This window comes from Myripristis murdjan, chromosome 23, assembly GCF_902150065.1.
Source record: "Myripristis murdjan chromosome 23, fMyrMur1.1, whole genome shotgun sequence".
Taxonomy (NCBI): domain Eukaryota; kingdom Metazoa; phylum Chordata; class Actinopteri; order Holocentriformes; family Holocentridae; genus Myripristis; species Myripristis murdjan.
In genome coordinates this window covers 12,208,365-12,233,011 of record NC_044002.1, presented here as the reverse complement: position 1 = coordinate 12,233,011, position 24,647 = coordinate 12,208,365, and the positions used below count along the sequence as shown (strand labels likewise).

At 39.8% G+C, this 24,647-nt stretch overlaps 1 protein-coding gene across 2 annotated transcripts; it reads right to left on the bottom strand.

The window, feature by feature from the left end:
* Positions 1–205: 205 nt before the first annotated feature.
* On the bottom strand, positions 206–24,434 carry cpsf6 (cleavage and polyadenylation specific factor 6). 2 transcript variants are annotated; one of them, XM_030045824.1, is made up of 11 exons: positions 24,278–24,434; positions 21,271–21,480; positions 21,050–21,153; positions 20,122–20,267; positions 18,605–18,781; positions 16,865–16,972; positions 14,255–14,753; positions 13,303–13,418; positions 12,997–13,150; positions 12,548–12,751; positions 206–2,993 (listed from the first exon to the last, which is right to left on the bottom strand). In XM_030045824.1, the coding sequence occupies exons 1-10, from the start codon at positions 24,335–24,337 to the stop codon at positions 12,565–12,567; spliced, it is 1,761 nt and encodes a 586-aa protein (XP_029901684.1). In that variant the 5' UTR covers positions 24,338–24,434; the 3' UTR covers positions 206–2,993; positions 12,548–12,564. The 2 variants fall into 2 exon arrangements, with proteins under 2 accessions (XP_029901684.1, XP_029901686.1); XM_030045826.1 differs by lacking the exon at positions 16,865–16,972.
* Between the last annotated feature and the right edge of the window lie 213 nt (positions 24,435–24,647).

The following is a 24,647-nucleotide window of genomic DNA, read 5'->3' as shown; positions in this document are numbered from 1 at the left end:
CTTACCAATCTGCACCCTTGTGCCTCTGTGGAAATATGCCAGTTTATGACTTATTTTAGACAGCTTTTAGACAATGTTGTTTATTTTCTTGTCTTCACTTCTCACCCTCTTGTATCTCCATTTTCCCAGCTGTTCCTTCAGTACTAAGAGCAGGTGACCTCCCCCCAGCAGGATTTAACACATTAAAAACACAAAACCAAGAAAATGATTTAAGTCAAGTTTTATTTTTCACAGGCCAAGGATTACTCTGGGTTTCTCCTTGACAAGTGTGATCAACAACATAACGCTGCAGTCACACATCAAGAGGAATCCCCACTTGAAAAATGATCAAATCCATACACCCCATCACTGACAACCTTAAACAATGTTATAAGCATTAAATTTATTACTTATACTAATGTAAAAATGCATGGTCATCCCCCTGTACACAGCCAGCTCACAGTGGGAGGAGTGTTCATCACTGGTCAGGCCTCCACAACTTGTAATTCAAGACAAAACGTTAAAATAAACCATGTTTACCCTGCAAAGTTTGATCTGAGCCAAAGACATAATACTTCTTGGCACCTGTGATTTGAACAATTAAAAAAATATATATACAGTGGAAGTGTGGAGAAAAGTTACATACATCACACCCCTGACACGAGAGGAGAGGAGGAAGAGGAGCAGCTCTGGCCGGCGGTCTTCTGAGGAGCAGACTGGTGTTTGTTCCTTTGCTGAAAACACTTACCTTCACCGCTGTGGAGAGAAAAGTCACAAGGCAGACACACACACCTACATCTGCTGGGCAATTAACAGTTTTCACTTGAATGCATTATCAGTCTTCACTGTCCTTAAAGCTGCTGGTCCAGTCTCACTACTGCTCACAGACTGGAAGATGTCTGTGTCAAAACACAATTCTTCACTAATTGTTTCTGTACTTCAACTCAATAAATACTGAACAAAAATATGAACACAACATGTAAAGTTTTGGTTCAAGAGCTATAACTAAACACCATTTTTCCACAAAAGTTTCTTTCAAATCTTGTACAAATTTATTTAAATGCTTGTTGCCTGATGCCTGAATAAACCTATGATGTGTTTATAGTTTTGTTGAAGTAAATCACATGTGGTTATTGTTTTACAGAGTCAAGTTACAGGGCTGCCGGAGCAGTTTTAGGGTTCCTGTTAGAGCAGCTCACATCTGGAATTCAAACATTTTCTAATGGGCCTCAAAACATGAAGAATAAAATTCAAGAGCACTTCAGAGTCAATAGTTTGCAGCTGCCACAAAGTGTTAAAATTCATCAAATTAAACATTCTGACCTCAAGACCTGACAGTATCTTTGGAGAGCTGAAAGGGGTTGAAACAAGTAAAACATCAATCACTCAAATTAATTATTTGGGCTGACTACTGAAGGACTAAGAACATGTGACAGCTAAATATGATGCATTGCTAAACTCAGTATTTTCTTTTGTTATGCTGACAGTAAAAACAAAACAGTGTATTGTTGGGCTAGTGAAGTCAAGAAACATTTTTCTGTTTCCCATTTCCCCTCAAAGTGATAAAGGTCACAATATTCAGAGTTTAAAAAAAAAATCAGTTTCATCAATTGTGTAACATTATAGGGGATAAGAGCTTAAAATTAAAATACAAAATTAATTTCAGGCATGGAACACAAAAGGAAAATTCACTTAAATTTGGAAAATATGAAACAGCTGCAGTTCAGTTAGTAGCAAGTTGACAAATTTCAAGATAGCTTGAACTGTGCGGCCAGGTGAACAAAAGTACATTAAGAATTAATGTATTTCACATTAACAAAACGGGGTGGAAGCAAAACAGAACAGAAATTTCAAAGGCAATTTGGTGTGGGAATATTTCATGCCATTACCCATGAATCAGAGATGAGATACCAATTTGTGAACAGTGCTGTGTGGGGAGTTTTCAGCCTGTGGTATGCATGGTAAAACTGTACCAATCTGGATTAATCAGCATTATTGGACAAAAAAAGAAAGAAAAAACAAAAAACAAAATAGTTAGAAATCTTAAGCATGAATACACCCACAGTGCAAAATACTGTTAATTAACTTGCAATAGTATGATTTTTTTTTTTTTTTTTTTTTTTAAAGGTAAATTTAAGGTAAATAAATACATAACAAAAAACAAACAAAAGAAAAACCAAAGCACTGGTCATTAATGCTTCATTTGGGTTCTATGTAAAAGAAATAGCAGCTTTGACAGTACAACTTAAGATAATGTCAGTGTAGACAGTTCGTATGAAAAATGATCTGCAGTACAGTATACTCCTTACATTGAATATAAATGAGCCGAGCAGATAGAGGAATTCACCAGATGCAGCGTGGACCTCAGTAAACCTTTTTTTATTACAACACAATCTAGTTTTTATCATCAAAAGCAGAGACATTTACAAACATCCTATCCATGAAAAGAATAAATGGGAACAAGAGGGAAGAGGGGGAAAAAGACCAAAAACAGGTACCCTATAAAAACAATGACTCCTAAACTGACAAATGTACACAGTACAGCGAGCGAAAAAAAGAAAAAAAGAAAAAAGAAAACAAAACAACAAAACACCGGGATGATGTTGTGTTGGGCGTGTCCTTTAATTTGCGGATCGTGCAGGCCATTTATTCTTCTTATTACTTTGCGAAAAAGCGTCACACAGGTACTCATCTTTTTCATATCAAATAAAATGTCATAAAAATAAAAGAGCTTGTTGGAAAGGTTTTTTTTTCTTTCATCTTTAGTTACCACAAGTATAGATGTTAAGATAACACAGCCTTACACAGGTGAGGGCCTTCCATCCACTGATCCTAGCCAGGCAGACAAGATGGACAGAGAGAGGAAGATGGGTGAAGGAGGAGGAGAGGAGAGATGGAAGGGTGAAGGAGACGTGGTCGTCGTTGCAATCCTGTCCGGTCATGCGGGGTGGGGCGGTGGTGTTGCACTGAAATTGTTCCTTGTTTTCCTTCCATCCTTCCTTGATCCTCGTTAGCTGAAAGGTGTCAAAACGAAGGGTGGAAGTTTGGTTTCGAGGCAGCCCAAGAGTCAACACTTTGTTCATTTTTCTTTTCACCATTAAACCTCTAGACTACACAAACATGGCCGACACCAGGGCTGGGTTCAATTCACTTTCAATTCAGGTACTTCAGGTGGCGGTAATCCCCCTAATTCAATTGCTAAACACTGATCAGGCTGCATGAGGGTTGTGCTACCAGGAGAAAGACACAAGTCCACAATCGCTGACAACAAAAATAGGACATTTACACATCCAAAAACCACAAGTCTGTAACTCCACTGCAGCAAATCAAGCCCATTAAATGATATAGCTGATGCTTTGGGTCTCTTCACACTGAGTTGGCTGTGTATTGTCCCCAGCTCTGGCACAGACAAACAAAGACATGTCATGCAAATCTGAACAGCAGAAATCTGAGAAGCAAATGTGAAAAGTATCAAAAACCAACAATGTCAACACACAAATGACCACTATATTCAGTCAGGTTGTCACCTGTATGCACCGGCAAACTCAACAGTTAATGATTGTTGCTACAATATGGTCAGGGTACAGAGATATGCATGTAAATCTGTTTTGTTGCTTACAACAAACAGTTTGAAAAAGAATTTCAAGGTGTGCCTCAGTTTCAGGATTATGGTTTGGCAAGTTTTTAGTACATGATCACATAACTTGGGGGAATACACCGAGCTATGACTAACAATTCCAAAATCTCTTAACTTTTTTTTTTTTCTCTTTGAGAAACAATGAGGCCAAGTTTTTATACATTTTTCTTCATCCATACATGTAAATGCAATTTTATCTCATGTAACTGATACAGGACATATGACGATAATCTGCTACGTCACCCACTGATGACAGAACAGACCTGCTGTTGTAGGAACACAGAAACTTAACACACCAATGGGAATATTCCATTACAATCTATTCACAAAAGTTTGAGTTTGAAGCAATCAGTCATCTAAGAAAGCTAGGCTACTAGCCTTGGCCAACAAGATGGTGGATCTCTGACAAACTGACTATGAAAGGTACCAGACAGCGGCAGCAAGCGTTTTAGCCAGTTGTGAAATTTGATGGAGGTCAATAAAGTTTCTTATCTTATAACCCTGTAGCTTTTGAATCACTTCTCATGATTAAACAATGTATTTTTCTTTACATGTCCATCCTGAGCCATGGTTGGTGTCCGTAAAGCCCAGCGCACACTACACGACTGTCAAAAACCCAAAAGCTTCCTAGACACCGCTCCAGTTAAAGGCGGCAGTATGCTAGAGAAGAAATCGAATTTGGCATGTCTGCAGAGGTAAAATGGGTGGTTTGCTACCAAAATACAAGTTTTGCATTGGCAACAATCACATTAGTGTGCACTGGCTTGCCAAGGAAAGGGTGAAAATTTGTTTTGTTTTGTTTGTTCACTGCTTCCCAATAAAGTCACCAGTAACTGGACAATGTGAGTATTGGTTCCAATTTTTACAAATCTCCTGGATGTTATTTTTTATTACTTCCTTGGTTTACCCTGTATCCTTTGTCTCCTTCCAGCTCATAGTTAATCCTGCAGTTTGCTAGTCCCTCCATCTGGTGTTGAGTGTCATTAGACAAACAGAGGGACATCTGCCTCCAGCGCTGTTGAACAGCATTTTGATTTCACTTCTAGTATGCTGCCACCTTTAACAACTTTCCTACATTTCCTCATTTGGTGTAGTGGCATGGCATGCACACAGCATGGCAAAGATTCCCTTGGATTTAGTTACAAGTTATATACTTTAAAACCTAGATTACCCATTGTCCTGTGAAAACCAACGTTAAACAGACTGTTTTCACCTTACTGAAAGGTGAGTAAAAAAAAGTAGTTGGCACCACTTGCTGTGCATGCACTTATCGGTTGTGAAGCCCAACGAATGAACTACCATTCAATGAGGTAACTAGAATGCATTGTAAAGTGTTTATGGGCCTGCAAAGCAAGCTCCCACTGAAGGTCACCGCTCTCAGAACTTGACATAACTTGACTACAACAGCACCAAGTGCATGTAGCCATCATGGGGATGTTGTCTCAGATCTAAAAAGTTTGTCTGGCACAGCTATTCAAGCCTAAAATCGTGTAGTGTGCGCCCAGCTTCACAAGATCTCTTTTTTGACATGTGCCTTTTGTGTGATTACCACAAAATGTCAAAGTACCTTCCGATTAGATGCATATTTTGAGTCAATGAAAGCATGACATCATTTATGTTTCCATATTAGGGCCTAGCCCATACATTAAAGTACTTTGCAAAGATTACATCTTAATCTCAATGAAGTGAAAGGGTGAGTTTTCTGATCAACATAGGTTCTCTAAGATTTGCTTTCCCCCAATTGTTCTTTACTCTCTAATCTAAGCCATTTAAAGTTATATCCTTCCTTGACATTATGAATTTGAGTTCAGTTTTCTTTGGCAATCACATCTCACTCAATAAAAAAAACTGCTCATGAGTGGTTGCATGCTCACGAGCTAGTCTGGCACCCACAGGTTTCAATAAAGAATGCCAACAATAATATAAAGGCCAATCTAGAATCCACTTCTCACATTGTGACAAGTGCCCTCTGAGGGAAAACTGTACACTAAAATTCATATTGTCAAGGTATCATTTGGACAAAGGGTGCATGGGTGGGGCAATACAAACTAAGCTGAGACATAGCCAATTGGTTGTCAAGAAATTAAGCACCACAGAAGCAAAATAGACAAAAAAAGACAAGAGAGACTGTAGATCAAAACACACTACAAAGAGTGGGACGCATCTAGCACAAACACCAAACACACTAAGTGAAAATTTGCCACAGGAGTCTAGTGGTGGTGTTTCCAAAAGCATCTCAGCATTACAGGATTATTAAATATAGTCAATTAAGGAGTAACTAAACCCCAAATCCAAATTTGTGTAAAGCCTGACATTAACAGTGAAAAGAAACTTACTGAACATACTGCTATTTGCTGATCTCTGGTGCCAAGTGATGTCACTATACTCTACAGACAGTAACTCCACCTGGCACCAAAGACCCGCTTTTGTAAATTTTGTCCTGATCTGATTTGGTTAAATATTTGTCTCTCTTCAATTTTAAGCTGTTCTATTAACTGCCCACTCGGTACCCATTCCACTTCTAGCCAGCCTAGGCAGCTCTTCCGCCTCTTTGTGATCCTTCCCAATATTTCTTCCATTGTCACCTATCTGCCTTTGAGGTTTACTGGAGAGTTTTTTCTTGTCCATTCTGAGGGTTTATGTCAGGGGGAGTGGTTTTTGTTTTCTATCAACTGTGAGCCCGTATGGCCCTTTGGACTGTAACTGTGATTAAGGGCTCTGAATAAACTTGAACTTACCCTACTTTTCAGGCTTTTCTCTGATTTGGGTTTGGAGGTTTATTAAGTCTTTCAACAGGAAACATCTTAATGCTAAGGTGCTTTAAGGTAACCCCATATGGTCTAGTCAGCACACTTTCAATGCAGACCCCCCCAAATTATTCTACTGCTCAATGAGAAAGACAAGTCCAACAAGCAAAATACAGGTTACTGGGAAGCCACCATGTTGATGGTAACTGTGAATGGTAATGCAGACGATGAATGTTACTATAATTTGAAGCAGACTGTCAGCAACGCTCAAGTGATTTGATTTCCCTACCATTCAAACCCATCTAACAAGTATTGATCTAGAGAGAATACTTTTATAATCTAGGTTCACTTGAGTTTGTAACAGTTCCAGTACAGGAAGTCATATCAAGTTATTACTTATTATTTCAAAGACTTGCAAATACTGGTGACAAAAGTTCTTGCTTGACATGATACTGTAATGTTAAGTTGAATTGCTAGTTACACAACGAATGCTATCTTTCAAATCAGCGAAACCAGGTCAAATGAGTTCAGTATAATTTATAGAAAGAGTTTCAGTTTGGTTTGGTTCAATGATAGAATTACAGGTTTAAACTGTCAAGTTTTGATCATAAAGTGCAAAGTTTTACATGATGCACAGTTAAGGACATCAACATTTGAGTGAATCAAACAATACCAACACACCAACAAAATGGCAAACTTCAAACTACCCATCAGAACAATTTCAGTTTCAGTTGTGCTTATTGCAAGTTTAATCCAAAAGGACTGCAACATCTGGCACACGTGCAACAGGAATCATTTGAATGTGAGACAATTCAAATTTTATCATTCTATCATTGTGCCCTACAATTAGACTACTGTGATGTATTTTAGATTAATAGTTTTAGATTGATATTAACTTATTGTTAAAGGTATAGTAATGTATGTATGTATGCATGCTGTGGCTACTGTTGGGTGGATCACAGAAAACACTAGTGTATAGCTGTGTGTCAATCAATACAGCATGGGAACAGAACAGGTCAGAGCCAAACCAGGGTGAAACAGTTCATCAAATCCCTCCAGACACAGTGATGTTTAATGAGTTCACCTGCCACAAAGAATACCACACACCCTACATAATTAGCATTTTACAGTTCATTAAGTTTTTCAGATTTTATTGTTTGGACAATGCAGAATCATATAATCTAAAGTCCCAGGAATTTAATTTAATTTAAACACCCATTACACTTAAATTAAGTTGCTTTAAGAATATGAGTAACAATAAGAATAAGAGCCATAAAAGCCAAAAAAAAAAGTTTACTGCTTGATATTTTGCAAATTGACTTTGACTGTGATTCTTTAAGGTCTTCTGGAACAAAGAGACAGATTTTGTTGAAAGTACATGCACCTCATACTACATTTCTTGAAACATCGAATGGGCGTTAATGTTCATCTCCTAATCTACATCAGAAACCAAACAAACTTCTTTGGACTTGTAGAAAATGTGTAAACCCCCTTGACCCACAAAGACAGATGACTCAAACATTTCCCAGAAAACAAAGGATTTAAAACCCTGTTTGACCCAGGTTTGACATGAGCAAAATTTGCTTATTTGATCTGGAGAGAGAGCATCATAAAGTATTTTCTGCCTGATACAAACACTGCGCGCTCCCCTAAGGCTATATGAACAAATTAAACAGTGTTAAAGCATTTCGGTGGACACAACAGACATGGCACTGATGGGATTATCATTATCAGGAATACAAGTAATATAACTGGGACTCAATCCCAGTGAACATAAGCTGTTTTCCAGGATAAAAACATGCTCTTTGCAGAATGAGACTGACTGCAAGTACAAGAAAACACGAATCCTCAAGAATGGACATGGATCGCCTTAAAAATGCTACAATAACCTCTTCCTTTCATTTATATCTCAAGCAAATATTTGTTTTGCAAAAATAAAAAGCTGAAAAGGGCAACACTTCAGCAATTAAGTCTTCGTACTATCTACATATCAAAGAACTGTTAGACCCTGTGTCCAGTGGGGATCTCTTATTTAGCAAAGTTAATAAGATGTTTGGGAAAAGCGCTTGTTGGGGTTATTGCTGTTGATACCCTTCTGTTGAGAACAGTGTTCTTTGTTGCCTAAAAATCAAATATTGTTAACCCAGTATTTTTACTACTTGTGGAGTCACTAACCTATATAAATAAATAAATAAAGTACACTGTAAGACAGTTGGAAGCAACGACAGAATGTGTTTTGGCTATTAAAACTGAGTAGCAGGCGGTGTTGAAAAGAGGTTCCCAGTGGACACACAGCCTTAACTTTTCTCAGTTGCTATGCAGCTAGAATGGGCAGAATGACAGAACTCAGCTAAAGTTGGCAGACTGCAATTAGCATGATTCTACACCATGCCCATCATTTGAAAAAATACACAATCCAATTATGACACAATCCACTGTCCGTTTTTAATGAAGGGGCAACCAGCATTCTTGCAACAACTCCAAGAGCCACGACAATACCCCAGCTAATATTCCTCAGCATAAAGAATTTAAACACAGTATGAGTTAAATGAAGAAACTAATCATGAAAAACCTGATTACAAAAAAGAAATGATCAAATGAAAATTAGTTAAATAAATATATATATATGTATATATATACGACCTCTTTCCTGCTCTGTGCACTGCTGAGTTTGGAAATTAAAATGGAGTGAACAATGTACATTTTGGGCTCTGTTTTGTGAACTTACACTTCAATTGGAAATACACCCCAGATTCTGCTCAGTTATGGCCCCCCAAGGTCCTTTTCTAACTTCTCAGATGATATGAAGGAACTTACTTTGAGGAGTATTAGCTGGGGGAAAGTGTTAGTGTAGAGTTGCTGCAGGGCCACTGTAAACTGTGAGGAACAACTCAAGCTTAATGCTACTGCTACTGTTCAACGAGCCATTTAATATAAGAGAAAGCATATAGAACAATCTGCATTGAATGCCCTATCCCTTTACCTTAAGTTGTTTTAAAGATTTGTTCATACAGAGCACAAAATTTCTAAAATGTCTTGGCTGGAAAGGACGTCAAGATGACATACAAAAACGCTGAAAATGATATTTCAATTGCAATTCAAATTATTTTGTAAATATCTACCAATTAGTCAAATATCTACACGGAAGTGAAACGGTAAGCTCAACACAAATATTATGAAATGCCAACTCCAAATATCAATGAGACACACCAAACACACTATTTTCTATTAGGAATTCATCTACATATTTGTGAACTACCGATAAAGAGATTCACGCACAGAAAACGGTCATCTACAAGCATTTATCATTTGACTCCATTATAACTTTGGTTCCAACAAGCCAACAGCATGACAACAAGCTGGCGTAGATCTAGGAACTAACACACCCAAACTACTGTGTTACCTTTGGCCAACATGGGTCGATTTACTATTTAAAATGGATTTCATTACTTATCCATGGTGGACTGTGATACTACCATCAATGCAAGAAAAAAAATTACAAAAACTGCCAATCTTTCCTTCTGGGCAGTGCAATGCAGTTGTCAACATATTTATAGGTATTTTAATTAGTAATTGACCCAAGTTTCATCAACAGTCTAATTATTATAACTTGGTTATTTCTTTGATCTCCTGTAGCCTAATCTGTGATCATTTCTGACATACATACATGGTAAGAAATACAGAAAAAACTACATACTAAAATTTAAGACATAATCATGCTGTGCCAAATCATTCCCCAGAGCATATCATATAGAGTTGCATTTGAAATTAAAATCATTGACAGTTTGAATTTGCATTTTCAATTTCATTTACAAGTTTTCCTAATGTGACTGTTTTTTGTGGACTATAAATTATAGTGAATCAGGCAGCTTATCTAAATTCTTTCCTTAAATAATGTCCAGACAAAGGGGACACAAATTTGACCGGGTGCACATGGGAATTTTGAAAAGGGGTAATCTGATCCTCCCACTTGATCATACACCAGTGATGCATGACTAACAATAATGCATCAGTTATTTGCCCGTAATGTGAAACATTTCTGATTATGAACAGTTTACATTTAAAATCATCAATGCATTAACTTGGGAAAGTCTGGGAAGTACATAAAACCTTTTTTGGCTAAAGAACAATTTCCAATGAGTGACATTTTGCATAATCGTAGCATTTAAACTTCACACTAACATTCAGGTTGTCTGCATAAATGATGACAGGACAGTGGCATAAATTTTGCTTCAACTTCATCTCCGACACCATTGCTTTGAAATATAATGGCAACGAAATACAATACTCAACTACACAAAAACACTCATTCTCAGGCCATGTAACTGTCATGCAGACGTAGCATAATAACAATCTCAAAATTTTCTTTGGCCAAAAACCATCCAATAGACATGGTTTGACAAATTCAGCTCATTCTGCTCTTGACAGTATGATAAAATGACCATGATGCTCAAGATACTTCAGCTTTCAAATTAAAATTGATGGCAATATATGCACAACAGAGCTGATACATTTGTCAAGTTTTCAAAACAAGTATCCAAATTATAAATGTTGGGGCTCTCAAAACTTGCTATATCAGTAAACAAGCCTGTGCTAAAATTTATTTTTCCAGTGCAAAAACCGTTACATCATATTAAAGCAGGAACTACAAACCTTCAAAAGTTTTTGTGGTATATCAGTGCAGTTCCAGTTTTCTAAAAACCATTACATGTCAAAATACAAATCTATCAGTATTTTTCTACAAATAGAACATTTAATCATTCAGAATGTGTTGCGCTATTAAAAAGATATACAGCTGATCATTGGCATTTATTTTCCAAAAGCGCAAGTCAATTTGAGAGGACAGAACAAGAATCAGGGAAAAATGCTAAAACTGTACTACATTTTATAAAGATAAATATATATAAATATGAATACTATGATCACTCAACCGATCTTTCTTAGAAGCACACTGAGAAACCAAGTCACTGTTAAAAGTCCAAATACACTTAAATAAACCATTACCTCAATTACATTCAAGCCAGAGTGCTAACTTTTTATCTACTGGCCAGAGTCACTGGTAAATCGCAAAATTGCCCCGTCGCTTCCCCTATTTTACCAGCCAAATAGATTTTTAGATTAGCACAAACCTCTAAACTATGTTTACCAGCCAAACTGTACTGGCATTTGATTGGTGGAAATTTTCCGTCTAGCATTAGAGCATTATCTCTCTCCAAGAATTTATTACTCTCCTCTGAAATTCTACTTGGCTGGTATAATGAAGTTACAGTTGACTAGTCAATATTGAAATATATCAGCCACTGTGGCCTGTAGATCAAAAAGTCACAATGCGTCCACAAAGTCAATGTTAAATTATCCATCATTGGTGAAGTGTTGAAAGTGTTTTCTGATTTTGGGTGTGTTTAGAAAACTAAAGCATAGATACAAACTCTTTCATGGCCCCTTGGTGCAAAACAGCATAATGAAATACATGAAATGTTTCTATACAGCATTTTCTGATAGACAAAGACACATATAAAACAGCATGGTTTATTGATATTCAAACATGAAGAGCAGACTTACCTTAGACCTACCTGATTGGATCTCAAAAGTCTCTTGGCTTACCTCTTTTCTCCTTGTCCCTTTTCTCAAGAATCACATGGGACGAAAAAAAAAATAGAACACTCAAAGGGTCTTTATAAACTGGGTGTTCTCCACAGATTTTCGCATTGTAGCCCAAATCTGACCTTATGATTTCAAAAGGTTTGTAAGGAAGCTGGCGTGGCAGAAAGTTCAAAAGCTTTTCATGGACTCCACCTTTGACAGCAAAGAACACATTTTCCCTCCAGGTTTTTCCTCACACTAAAGAACTAAACAATACCACACACCTGGATCCCGTTTTCTTTCCAATTTAACAGGATTTATGTGTATCTGATTCAGACAATCTGGTGGCTTGCATCTGAGTTGTGATCCTCCATTTGAGAAACACTGAACAACTAGAGCCTTAAATCCCATGAATCTTGGTGAGGTGACAAGGAGGAGAAAGGAGGTGAGCAATCAAAGAGAAGGTGTTTTGGTGGTCTCTCCTCTATAGCCTGGCTTAGCTCAAGTCTGGGACATAAAAGTAGTGATAAAGAAGACAGGAGAGAAACTGACAAGAGAAAAAGACAAAATGAGAGAAAAAAAATGTTAAATTCATACACACCTCCCCTCCTCTCCAGTCTAGCGGTGTCGGTACTCCCTCTCCCTCTCTCTTTCCCGGTCTCGGTCCCGGTCCCTCTCCCTGTGACGGTCGCGCTCTCGGCTCCGTTCTCGATAATAGTCCTCATGCCTGTCACGACTGCGGGACTTGTGGCGCCGGCTTTTCTCCCTGGACCGGCTGTGGTCACGTTCCCTCGACCTCTCACGCCTGGCAAAGAATAATTCAATTCCTACTGTTTACTTCTCAGTGAGCAGTGAATTAACGATGTTATTACTGATTGAAATGCACAAAGAACACCAAAACACCAGAATAGTAGAGCATCAAAAGCAAATATCAATCAATATAGATGCAAAAATATTTTGCATCTTTTATCTATCTTAATTCACACCAATCTCATATGATGTAAAAATGCAAACAGGCAGGCAGGTCTGGTTAACTGCTCTACTTCTCACCTGGAGGCAGAGCCGTAGCTCTTTGACTCAATGCCGTGAAGACAGTCCTGCAGGGAACTGATGAGGACCTTGCAGCGGTCATCAGCTGAGACTTTAGACTGCTTTATCAGACTGATGGCTGTCACCAAAGTCTCTATGGCACTGCCATAGTCAGCTAGACACACAGACAATGAAGAGTTGACATTTAGCTAGATTAGATTTATGTTAAGTTAGTTTGTGTGTTCTACAACATGTGCATTCGTGAATCCATGGTATGCAACTCGGGGTGCAATATCTATCTGTGTGTCATATCTCTGAGTGTGTTACCTGCGCTAGCGTCAGACACCGCTCTAGATATGGCGCTGGAGGAGATGGCTCTGTTCCTGTTCATAATCTCCTCAAACTCAGCCTCACTCAGAGGAGTCCGTGAAGCCTCCATCTCCCTAAAACCAACCAACCACATAGTACATTTGGTTATAGCACTTAAAAACTGAGTGTGGAACTATTTTGTCAAGTGTGATGCACTGCTGTTCACATAAGAGAAAATTCTAATATCACTTGAAAAACAATTCCATTATCTTCAAGTTGGAGCACTTTGAGATTTTGTAAGTGCTATAGAAACATGGTTACCAACATCACTATTATCATCATTAGGCACTGTCACACTTGCATTCTCAACCCTGGGGGAAAGTGCACCAGCAGTCTCACGATCATTTTAAGCACAGTCGCCCTGGGGTAAATTAAACTGTGCTTGGAACCAGAGCTGGAATTTTTACCCTGGGAGAGGCAATTTCTCCAGGGTGAAAAATGAAGTGTGAGTGAACAGCTGACATTAATATGACAACAAATTTCTCAAATATGACAAATAAAAGAGCTAAAGTGTCAAGAACAATTGGGTCTGATTGTGAAATGTACCAACTGATAAACATCTGGAGAAGCAAAAATATTCAAGGGCAGACTTTGTAGAAGTATAATATACCAGGTTGCACTGTTCTCTGTAATGCAGACATTTTATTTGGAAAAAATATGTAAAAATACATGTCTCTTCAGCCTGGGTTTAAAATAATAAGCGTGAAGACACATTCTCCGACCACAAGGACAAAGTAAACCCACCGGTCAGTGATTAAATGCGAAAAGAGTCAGGGCTGAACACTGTGGTAAGATGTGTGAGTGTGAAGGTGCCCATCACCTTGGCAATACTTTAATGTCTCATGGTATCACATGCAATGTGTTCATCAAAGAAGTTCCTCTTGTAAATTGCCAGCAAAACCATCCTTACCGTCCGCCAGGGCCGTAGTCTCCTCTTTCATAGGGTGGAGGGCGTCCGTATGGGTCGTTTGGTCCGGGGGGGCCACGGCTGTCGCTGGGGGGCATGCTGTTGTTGCCAGGCGGGGGAAAGAAGGCTGGGTTGACATGAGGGGCAGGCGGGGGTCCGCCAGGTGGGGGGCCTGGCATGTGGGGAGGTGGAGCCAGAGCCATAGGAGGCCCAATGGGGCCTGGTGGCCGAGGAGGGAAGGGTCCTGGGGGTGGTGGGCCCTGTTGAGGGGGTGGGGGACCAGGAGGAGGGCCGTAGCCTGGCGGAGGGGGACCAGGGGGCAGGGGTCCCATGGGTGGCTGGCCAAATTGACCGGGGAAGATGACAGGGGGAGGTGGGCGGTCGCCACGACTCGGCGGTCCAGCGAGGGGAGGGGGGAGTCCCTGGCCAGGGGGAGGGGGACCTGGAGGGCCAGGAGGGCCAGGAGGACCAGGAGGAGGCCGTGGAGGGCCCTGGATCCCACCTGAAAGTATAAAAATAAATAAATAAATCAAAAAACAGTTACTTTCTCTTACTTAAACTCAATGTTGCAGTCAGTGTAGAGGTGAGGGAAAACTGTTATTGAAAATTATTTCTGAATGGATATAATACAAAAAAGCAATAAATAATGATATCGAATTGTAATACTTGAGTGCTTAAATACTCGATATGATATGCAGTCTTTAAAAGTGTATGACACAACTTTAGCCCTGGTCTTGAATTAAAAAAAGCAAACAAACAAACAAAAAAAATCACTTCACTAAATTGTCACTCAAGCAGTGTGATAGTATCGTATCAGAAGATCAGCACAGTCTTTTTTTAATTTCAAAAATTCAATTAAATGGTATATAAAGTAAAGAAAGTGGTGAATTTTGGGATGCTGCAGCCACTGTGGCCTTTTTTTGGTTACAGCACTACTATGTTGCCATTCTGCGAAACCAACACTCTGTCAGAGACCAAAGGGGTTCCAACTAGCTCTTAACAAAGAGACAGCAGCAGATTTTATGGTGTTCATTAACATCAACAAGGTCAAAAATATTCTCTCCTGAAATGTTTTCTTTAGAACTTTGAAATGAATGTTTCTAATGAATTTGGAAAGAGTAAAGTACTGATTCCACCAACACATACCACTAGAAGTTAGCTAAGTTGGTTAATTATAGGTTTTTAATGAAATTGAGCATCTTTAATTTTATTAATAACTGACTGGAAAACTAGTTGTCAACTTCCACGTTCTCTTTGACATTAGGGAACCCTGAACTCATAAAAGCAAGTCAACCACAAGAAAAGAGGGTCAGAAAAAAATCAGACAGTTAAATAGAGAAATGTGGGCAAGGAAAGGCAGCCAGAAAGGGGGAATGAACTAGATATCATATGAAGAGATAAAACTGGTGAAAACTGACAGAGAAATAGATAAAGTCAAATGTGATGCTGTTAGTGAATTAAGAAGGTAACAGGAGAGCAGGTGGCACACTACTGCCTGCTTGTCTGAAGTGGAAGCAGGTTGGGTTTCGATCAGAAGCCTCTCTTTTCAGTGCCGGCTTGAATTGTCAATGTAATTTTTAATTGAAAGGATGCACTGTTTCCAACAGTACTGAGAGCTTAGTTTCCAAGACTTGCACGCTTTGCAGCTAGAACACAGAGTGCAAAGTTCACACAAGACACATCAGCTAGAGTGAATGGGCACTACAGTTTTCTCAATAAACCCTTTTTCAGTTGAGCAATCTCTAATGCAATTATTAATTTATTTTGTTGACACCAAGAGGCTTACAGAGAAGAAGAGAGGGTTCTGGCAGAACTTAATCCAAGGCTGGCACGGCCAAAATTAATAATTAAATAGTGTAAATACAGCCTTTTATGGCCTTTCAGAGATTTGCTGTGTACTTGTGCAGTCTTAAAAGAGGAGAGTCAGGGGTGTCAGGGTTAGGATCAAAGCTGTTTTTCTCTTGACAGCAATATCAAAAAGTTGTGACATTGAAAAGGTCTAAATGTTTTAAGCTTCCACTACTTAATTTTTCCTTTCAGGAAGTAGATTTTACTGACAATGTTAGCATTTGATACTGGCTTACATTCTGCCGGGTTATGTATTGTATGCAAATGGTTGGCCCTATATGCAACAAAAGTAGACTGAAACTGCAAAGCCAACAAAAGTTAGAGACTCCCATCACTGGAGACAGCCTGCAAGTGCTTTCACCTTGGTCATTTTTTGTGCTGAAAAAAATCGTAGCTTTCAAATGTGGTCACAATAGAAACATTTGCGGGGGGAAACCCCTTTCAGTTTCATTATTTGAGCAGTGGACTTAAATTTCCAATATGCACATGCATTCGCAAGTCTGCTTTCACTGCATACAGGGCCATTTGTATTGAGTGAATCAGGCTCTTTCTCATTAGGTGGTCCTGGCAGAGACACTATGCAGCACAGCTTCATACAGGCCCAAACCCTCAGTGATTTAGACTGTAAGGTGAAAAATTCAGACATTTTGGGAGCAGTGAGCCCTGATGCTTTCAATGGCACAACTGTTTTTACAAAACAAACAGCTCTGGGTTAGGGTAAGGAGGCAATCGCTCGAATCAATCAAATCAGTCGAGGCTTTTCACCTCTGGGTCGCCAGCTCCCGTCCCTGCCCCCCGACGGGAAGGGATTGAAACTCATATCCATCAGAGGGCCATCTTGGTGCCTAATCAGATCTGGTCTCATCCCCGAGCCTAATGGGGGAGAAAACAAACCAATCATCTCTCTTCCCTCCATACACCCCTGCCTCCCGACCGAAGGCCTATCACATCCCAGCAGCACAGGGCACCAGCCAGTAAGCAAAGGGAGAGATGTGTAAAAGGTGAGATGAAGAAGGAAAGAAAGGACAGGGGAAATGGCCACGATCTATAAACTCCTCTATAGTAGGTTTAAAAGGGCCAATCAAAGAGTTTAAAAGGTGTTTAAAGTTGGCAGTAGGTAAAGTACAGCCTTGAGCGTATTGCGTGTCAAAGAGTTGTGCCATAAGTTGTCAAATAAATAAATGAATGAATTTTGAAAAATAAAGCAGAAAGGGGCAGCCAGGGCAGTTAAGGTGAGGGGATATTGTTCAAGTGAAGATGTGCAGAGATAAAGATGGGGAGACAGAGAAAGACACACAGACACAGTCCTGCCATTGGAGATGGCAAAGGTGACAAACCACTCTCCAGAAACACACCGAATATAACTGACTAAATATAAGACTAGCTTTCAATCCATGCAGTGTGTGAGTAGTAGCGTAGTCTGGACCGTGCGAGCAGACCAACACTGCCAGGCAGAAAGCGGAGGTTAAAGTGATACCTGCACATTTTGAATTATTCTTATTTTTAATTTACAAGGCACTTGTCATGTTGTGGTGACACTGTTGAAAGTGGATGACCATTGTGAAACAAAAAATAGTTTAATTTCACCACAGGGGTGACAAGAGCCTGGAAAAGAAAAACAGACAATTCAAAACAATCAAGGCATCTCTTTAACAGAGTTTACAAAATAACAGGTCTACCTTTTGAGCCTAATGGTCCTATACTGGGCAAGAGAGAGCGTGGCATGATCCACTTACACAGACAGTGGGTGACACTGTCAGCTCTTTGTTATCGAGTGAGCTAAACATTATATGAACCAAAATTCTTGTATCATCTCTGGATATTCATCAACCAGGGTTAAGCTGCATTACTCAGTTAAATGAATTCAATTTCCTTAACAAATGAAAATGGTTTTAACAACTCGGCTGACAGTGGAAACAGGATTCAACTAGTTTTCCAGTGATGTGACCAGGAGATTACAACCTAAACTTAAAAATATCTGGAAAAGGGCAAACCATCCCTCTATATATAATTCAAATGATAGAGAGGTGGTTTGTTAAGTTACATGTGTCAGTAAATCAGTACTGACTTTCTGCTGCTTTAAGTTAATTGTTACACTGAAAAACAGGAGAAAAATGTTGTGGTACTGTGCATATGCACAGTACCAAATTTTACATTTTCTAATATTTTGTTTAAAATAAAATTTTAACTCCATTAATTACCAGAACAATCAACAGAATACTTGTTTATCAAGATGGTCACGAGTGACAGCTCTAATTGACAGAACTCTTCCAAAAAATGGCTCCATACAGAGACAAAGGTTGACACCCCTTCAAATTGCTGAATTTCAATGAAATTTTAGTCTTATGTATTCAAATAAAATTTAAATAGCTTTAACTCTAATATTTAAACTTGTTCAAATTAATGGGTGTTTTGATGCATGTCTTTTGACTGACTTTAAAGTGAAAGTGACACTGACCCCACCCCCAGTGAGTGACTGCCACACACTGTTGTTACCAAACTAACCAGGGAAGTGTGGTGGTGGCCCTCCAGGGCCGATGGGACCAGGAAAGCGGTCTCCTCCTGGGCCAGGAGGTCCAGGGAACCTGCCTCTGCCTCGACCTCCCATGGGGAAACCTCCACGTGGGCCGATGCCAGGTGGCCCGGCCTTGCCTTCCCCTGACATCTGGCCTGATTGGGTACCTGTGCCAAGAAAGAGGACACAGAATCATTTCCATTTACCCTCCATAGTGTTTAGTGCACAATTTTATCCAACTATATGGTTATGTATACTACGGCAGCCCATAGTTATTAGTGTTACTGCACACTGAACCAAGCAATAGTGTGTGAAAGTGAGTATAAACAACTGTGGAAATTCTGCATCATTTCATCTTGAACCAGCCTCAAAATTAAAATTGTCAATCAAGAAATGAACAAAAATGTATGCTGATTGCTCTAAATAATCACTTTGGACAGGTTTCATATGACAAAACTATGGTCTTTTGGTTTTACACAGTTTACATAAATGAATTTTGTATCAAAATCATCTGAAGTGAAAATTAGGGCCAGACTACATGATTTTCAATGACAGAAACAGGACAACAGAAACTTCTGTGGTGAGAGAACCATATACTATTTGCGTTGCCATACTACTGATAGCTAATGTCTGCTAACATTAGCTAACTAGCTAACACTGCACTGAAAAACAGCCACATCTCTGTGAGGTTTAGCTAATATAACCCCCAGGCCAGCTCTTTCTGCAAGGAATACAGCCAATGACGCAGAGCTCCCCTCTCCAGCCACGGCCTACAACACATTCTTTGTTTCCATTTTTTCTTCCTTTTTCTAAGAAAATCCCTGCAGAAACAACAGCAGCAGCAAGTCACAGACCTAAAAATAAATAGTGTGATGTAATGCCTGTTTTGGTGTCAAAATACCGTGGGAAGATTCCTTTGCGCAAGTGTAAGAACACTATGCATGTCTGTGCTCAGTCTTTAGATTTGTTTTCCTCAAAGACAGTGCTTGTTGTGGCCCTGGATCCAGCCACTGAATCCTCAAACTTTTTATTTGAGGTCACAGTTGAGAATGGAACAGAAAACATGTAGTCTGGCCCTGGCTTTAGGCAATAGCTAGGATGAATTTTGTGACACACACTTTTTCTTCAAGCTTCAACTTACAGAAGTACTCCAGAAGTACTTACTGGGATAGTGTGTATGAGTCTTTTGTTTCTCCTCACTATAGTCATGCTGTATAAACAATTAAGTAAGGGGAAAAAAGACAAATCTCTCTCTTCCTGTACCAGCTAGGATCTTCCCCCAGTGTAATATAGTATATCTTATGCATGGAAGCAGAATTTCAAATTAAAACTTGCCAGCATGCTGTATGGTATGACATAAGTGTTGCAACTGTCAGTGCACAGTTTGGGATGGCTGAAAATAGATGGTGAAACAGTTTCAGGACAGTAGAATAAAATTATCGATAAGATCTGTACAACTTTCTGCCTGCATCTCAAACTAGCTGTTGTGTGCACGTATTCGACTTACTTTTGCGTGACTGCATCTCAAACTGGCTGAGAGACTGTTTGTTGCATGGCGTGACGATGGGATTCTGACCGTGGAGCTCCCTCTTTGACAGCAGCTCCATCAGCTTCCTGGATGATGCATCGGAGCCCACACACACCAGTGCAAACCTGGAACACACATGTGCACACACACACATTCAGACAAAACAAAATAATCATCAGGAATCGGCATATGGCACTTTCCCCATTTCAAAATCGCATCCTGAGCAAAATGACCAATTAGCCTATAATAAAACAGTGATGATCTGATGAAGCTGAAGTGATGAAAACATTTTCCTGCCTTAAAATAAATCACTTTACATTCCAGTATAATTATTTTTTTTAACTCCCTCAGGAAAAATGATACCAATTTGTGACACAAGGTGCTTTTCTTTCCAGTTTTTAATGACTAGAAAACACAAAGTCTGCAGGACTGGTGACTGATTTTCCTTCTTGTGCTGCCCACAACATACCAATATTCATATTTCTGGGAAATATTTATCAAGTGTTGGATCTCTGGCAGACTTCAACACTGGTAGCATAGAGAGGCTGGTTCGACAAATAGCTTTCAGGCCATTGTCTGACAGGCTATGGGACGGCTCATTAACTGTGCATAAACCTGAGTGTGAGTGACATCACCAACCCCAGGAAATAGATTAACAATTGATAATTTTTTCTGTTGACAACCAGAGGGAAAGGGTTTTTAGAATCAGCATCAGAAATACTTTATTGATCCCCGAGAGGAAACTGGGTATTCAAATTTCAAAGGAGATTAGGCCATTTTCCACAATGCTTTGCAACTTTAAATTACCGGTCCTTTCATAAATTATGCCACAAAATTTAGAAATATCATTCCAGTGAATGTTCAAGAGGATCTCTGCTACTGAGCAACTGACTCCCAGACAGCTCACCCTTTAGACTGGCCATTGGCTCTGTTCTCGAAGAACTTAATCTCCAGCACATCTGTGATGCCTATTGACCGGATGGCTTCAGTCAGGTCCTCATCTGTCGTCCACTGCACAAAAAAAGACAGACAAAAAATTCATACAATCAGGGTAATCATCAGTCATTGCTACTGTTACTTTACATTTTTTGAGTTACTGAGCAGTCTGAAAACAAAACTGAGACTGACCCATGTGAGGTTTCCAATGTACAGGGCGATCCTTTTGCCTGTGTAGGTGTAAACCACGTTGGGCGGGGCACTCTTCCCTCCCTCTGTGCCGCCTGGTGCAGGCAGTGTGTCTAGGTAGTCACGGTCTTCTGGAGCATCGCCATTATTGGCTGACGGGGATATGACATCATCATACAGGTCGATCTGCTCATGGACAGGGTAGTCTGCTTCCTGTTGGACATGATAGTAAAACTCAGGTGAACAACTGGATGGTTTACTTGACTTATTAGTTTCCTGACCACCAAGAAAATATGGTTTTATGCTGCTGTCAATGCCAATAGGTTTGTTTCCAAAGGGCTACTGCAACCTCTACAGGTCTTACACTACAAAGTACCAAACAATACGCTCTCCACTGGCAGCTATTTCCTCATAGCCTCCTTTAAAACCAACATCTGTTTAAAAACTCAATACAACATTACTGTTCCATGAATTTATATTGAGTCGACAGAGAGGGCATTATGTTTCAATGGCCACATACATCATTCTGGCCTGGCAACTTTGCTGGTTCTGCCATCGAATTTTTGACAACTGAAATAAGTTTGAATTGAGTGCATGGGACTCTGACCTTTGCTTTGTCACTAGGCTAAGGTTCATAGAGAGAAATGGGACTTCAAGATTAATCAATTGCAATTTCCTCCTGAACACTTAACACAGGTAGAATCATTTTAGTCATCCAGGTGCGGTGAACATGCAGACATTTGTTTTGCAGATACAACTTAACCGTTTTATAAGACTGACACATTGACCAACACTGAAAGATCTACAGCTTACAAATATTAAAATGCATTTATTTCTCAGGATTAGCAACATGTCACTGACAATCACAAAACACAGCAGAGATTAATACTAATGACTATCTTCTAAATCACTAAGACAGTGATGTGGGCTAGTTGTTTGGGGGTCAGAGGACCAAATAGGACAGTGCCCGATAAGCGTTTTCTGGTATGCATGTGTGGTATGCATGATAGTACTGGCACATCATAAATATCAGCCGATATGGGCTTTAAAATGAAATATCAGTATCAGCCATAAATGAAAATTTCTGCCGATATGACATGTTGATATGTGAAATAGGTCAAATTTGCCCTGGTTGTGGATATTGCCAGGATTGTCTCAGGGAGAGCATGATCCAAACCTGTTTAACTAGGATGAATCTTACAGCTTTGTTCAAAAGAAACTGTTTCATAAAAAAGACTTTACATAACCAGAGTTGAAGTATTTCATTTTGCCCAGTGAATGTGTACATTTTGAAAAGCACTGTATTTTATGTCAGTGTCAACCAGTGACCCATCACGAAAAGAGTACACATAATAATATTAATTTCACTACAGGAGAGACTTGATACTCTCTGCAATTAGGCGGAGAAAATATGTGCACTTATAGGTATCGACATCGGCAATCAGTTAAGAGTTAGAAAATATCAGTATATTAGATACTGGCAAAAAATTCAATATCATGCATCCATAGTTTCCGGTGTTACAGCTTAGAGTCCTAAGCCTGTTACTGCTGCTCTCCACTCTATGTCAAACTATGACTTGTTCTTCCAACAAGGTAAGTTGGGGGGTGGGGGGTGGGGGGTGGGACAGAAATCATGAAATTGAAGTGGAAACATAATCTGTTCATACAGTATGGTACAAGGATCCCGAGTAAGCCACTTAAGCTCAAAAGCAAAACAGCTTTTACATTTTAATCGTGACTGACTGAGCAGGTAGGAGGGTATTTCAGTGTCAAAGACAATCCAACATCCATGGCTTTTACAGAGACTGAACATCACTTCTACTAATTGCAAATAGACTAAAAACTTGTTTGCACAGCTTTACTTTAACTACTGAAATTACCATGACGGCCATTATGCAATTACCTTAAAAGGGTATGGTAAGAAATGGTGAGCATAACCTGACCTAAAACATATATATTTCTGCTAACCGTTTTGATCTAGATCAAGATGTGTTTATTTGTGTTGTTTGTGTTTAAGCGCAGCCCCTCGGGCATGCAATGTTTGTTGTTCTTTTTCCATTCTGCCATTGCAGGTGTCTCTGTGCATGTGATTTCTGAAATCAAACAGCAATTCTTAAAATACCCTTGATACTGTTACATTTTGTTATTCATGCCGTTTCTTTCTTCAGTACTTGTACGCACTTAAGGGCTACCGAATCCGGGAGCACCTGAAGGCAGCATGAGCGTGAACTCACCTGCTCAACAAACGCCACATTTAGAGCTGTTTTCAGGCACTGAGACTGAACTGGTGACTCCTTTAAAATACATTTCAACTCTGCAGAGTAATTGAAACACTGAAAACCCTTAACTTTACAACATTACGACCACATTAGAGCAGAGGAAGGGGGCGTGTGGAGCGAGTGAAAACAACGGCCCGTCCAGCGTTATCTAATGTCGACAACCAAAAGCTAACAGCTAACACAACCTATATTTTTCAGTTTGCTCTAAAACTGTAGCTATAAGGTCCGCCATTTAGCATCAATTCAACTAGCTTCATTCCTGGGTTTTAGTTAGTTATCACGCCGGAACACGCATGCTTTGCAGAACGACCTAAACTAGATAAAGCTAATAGCAGCTAACAAGCTAGCGACGGTGTTTCAGCCTCCCAGCCCGCCACAGGCTGGGGACGAGGCCTCGCGATGTGAAGCTGCACAACAATACAAGCAAGTGTCATTTGTGACGACCCAAACCAGCCAGTTGGTGCCACATGTAACACATCACACTCCACACGCAAAACAGACAAGTCCGCAAGGCTTGCGACAACAGAAAGTGACATTTTCAGGTGGGCAGTCTGGTTTAACGCTGCAGGCTTAAAGCATGGTGAATGGGGGGGCCTGCGTGCGCGTGAGGCGCCTCGGACCGGACAAACACTCCGTTTCCACAGTCACTCGTAATATCTACCGCAAACAATGGCGGTGTGTGCAAAACAGCACCGAACAGCGAAGCCTCAGTGTCAGTGTGTGTTACATACCTGGTTAAATTCCTCCTCTACATCGGCGTAGATATCGATGTGATCCACACCGTCCGCCATTTTCCTGTCGCCTGCCTCTCTGCCGAGCTGCAGAGTAACAAGCGCACACAATGAGACAGGAAGCGGCAACTAGCGCCCCTGCTGGCCGGCCGCAGCCACAGCACTATCTAATCCCCTGTGCAGAGAGGGCGTAGCGACAGGTACCGGATCAACTGGCACTCTGCAGGTGATTATATTATATACAGCTTCTGATTATTGCTGCTGAAATGAGTACTGCTTCTTTGATTAAATTCCCTTTTAACTTGAGTTTGCATTGGCTTCCTGTGTGTTCAAGGATAGACTTTAAAATCTTATTGTTTTTCTACAAAGA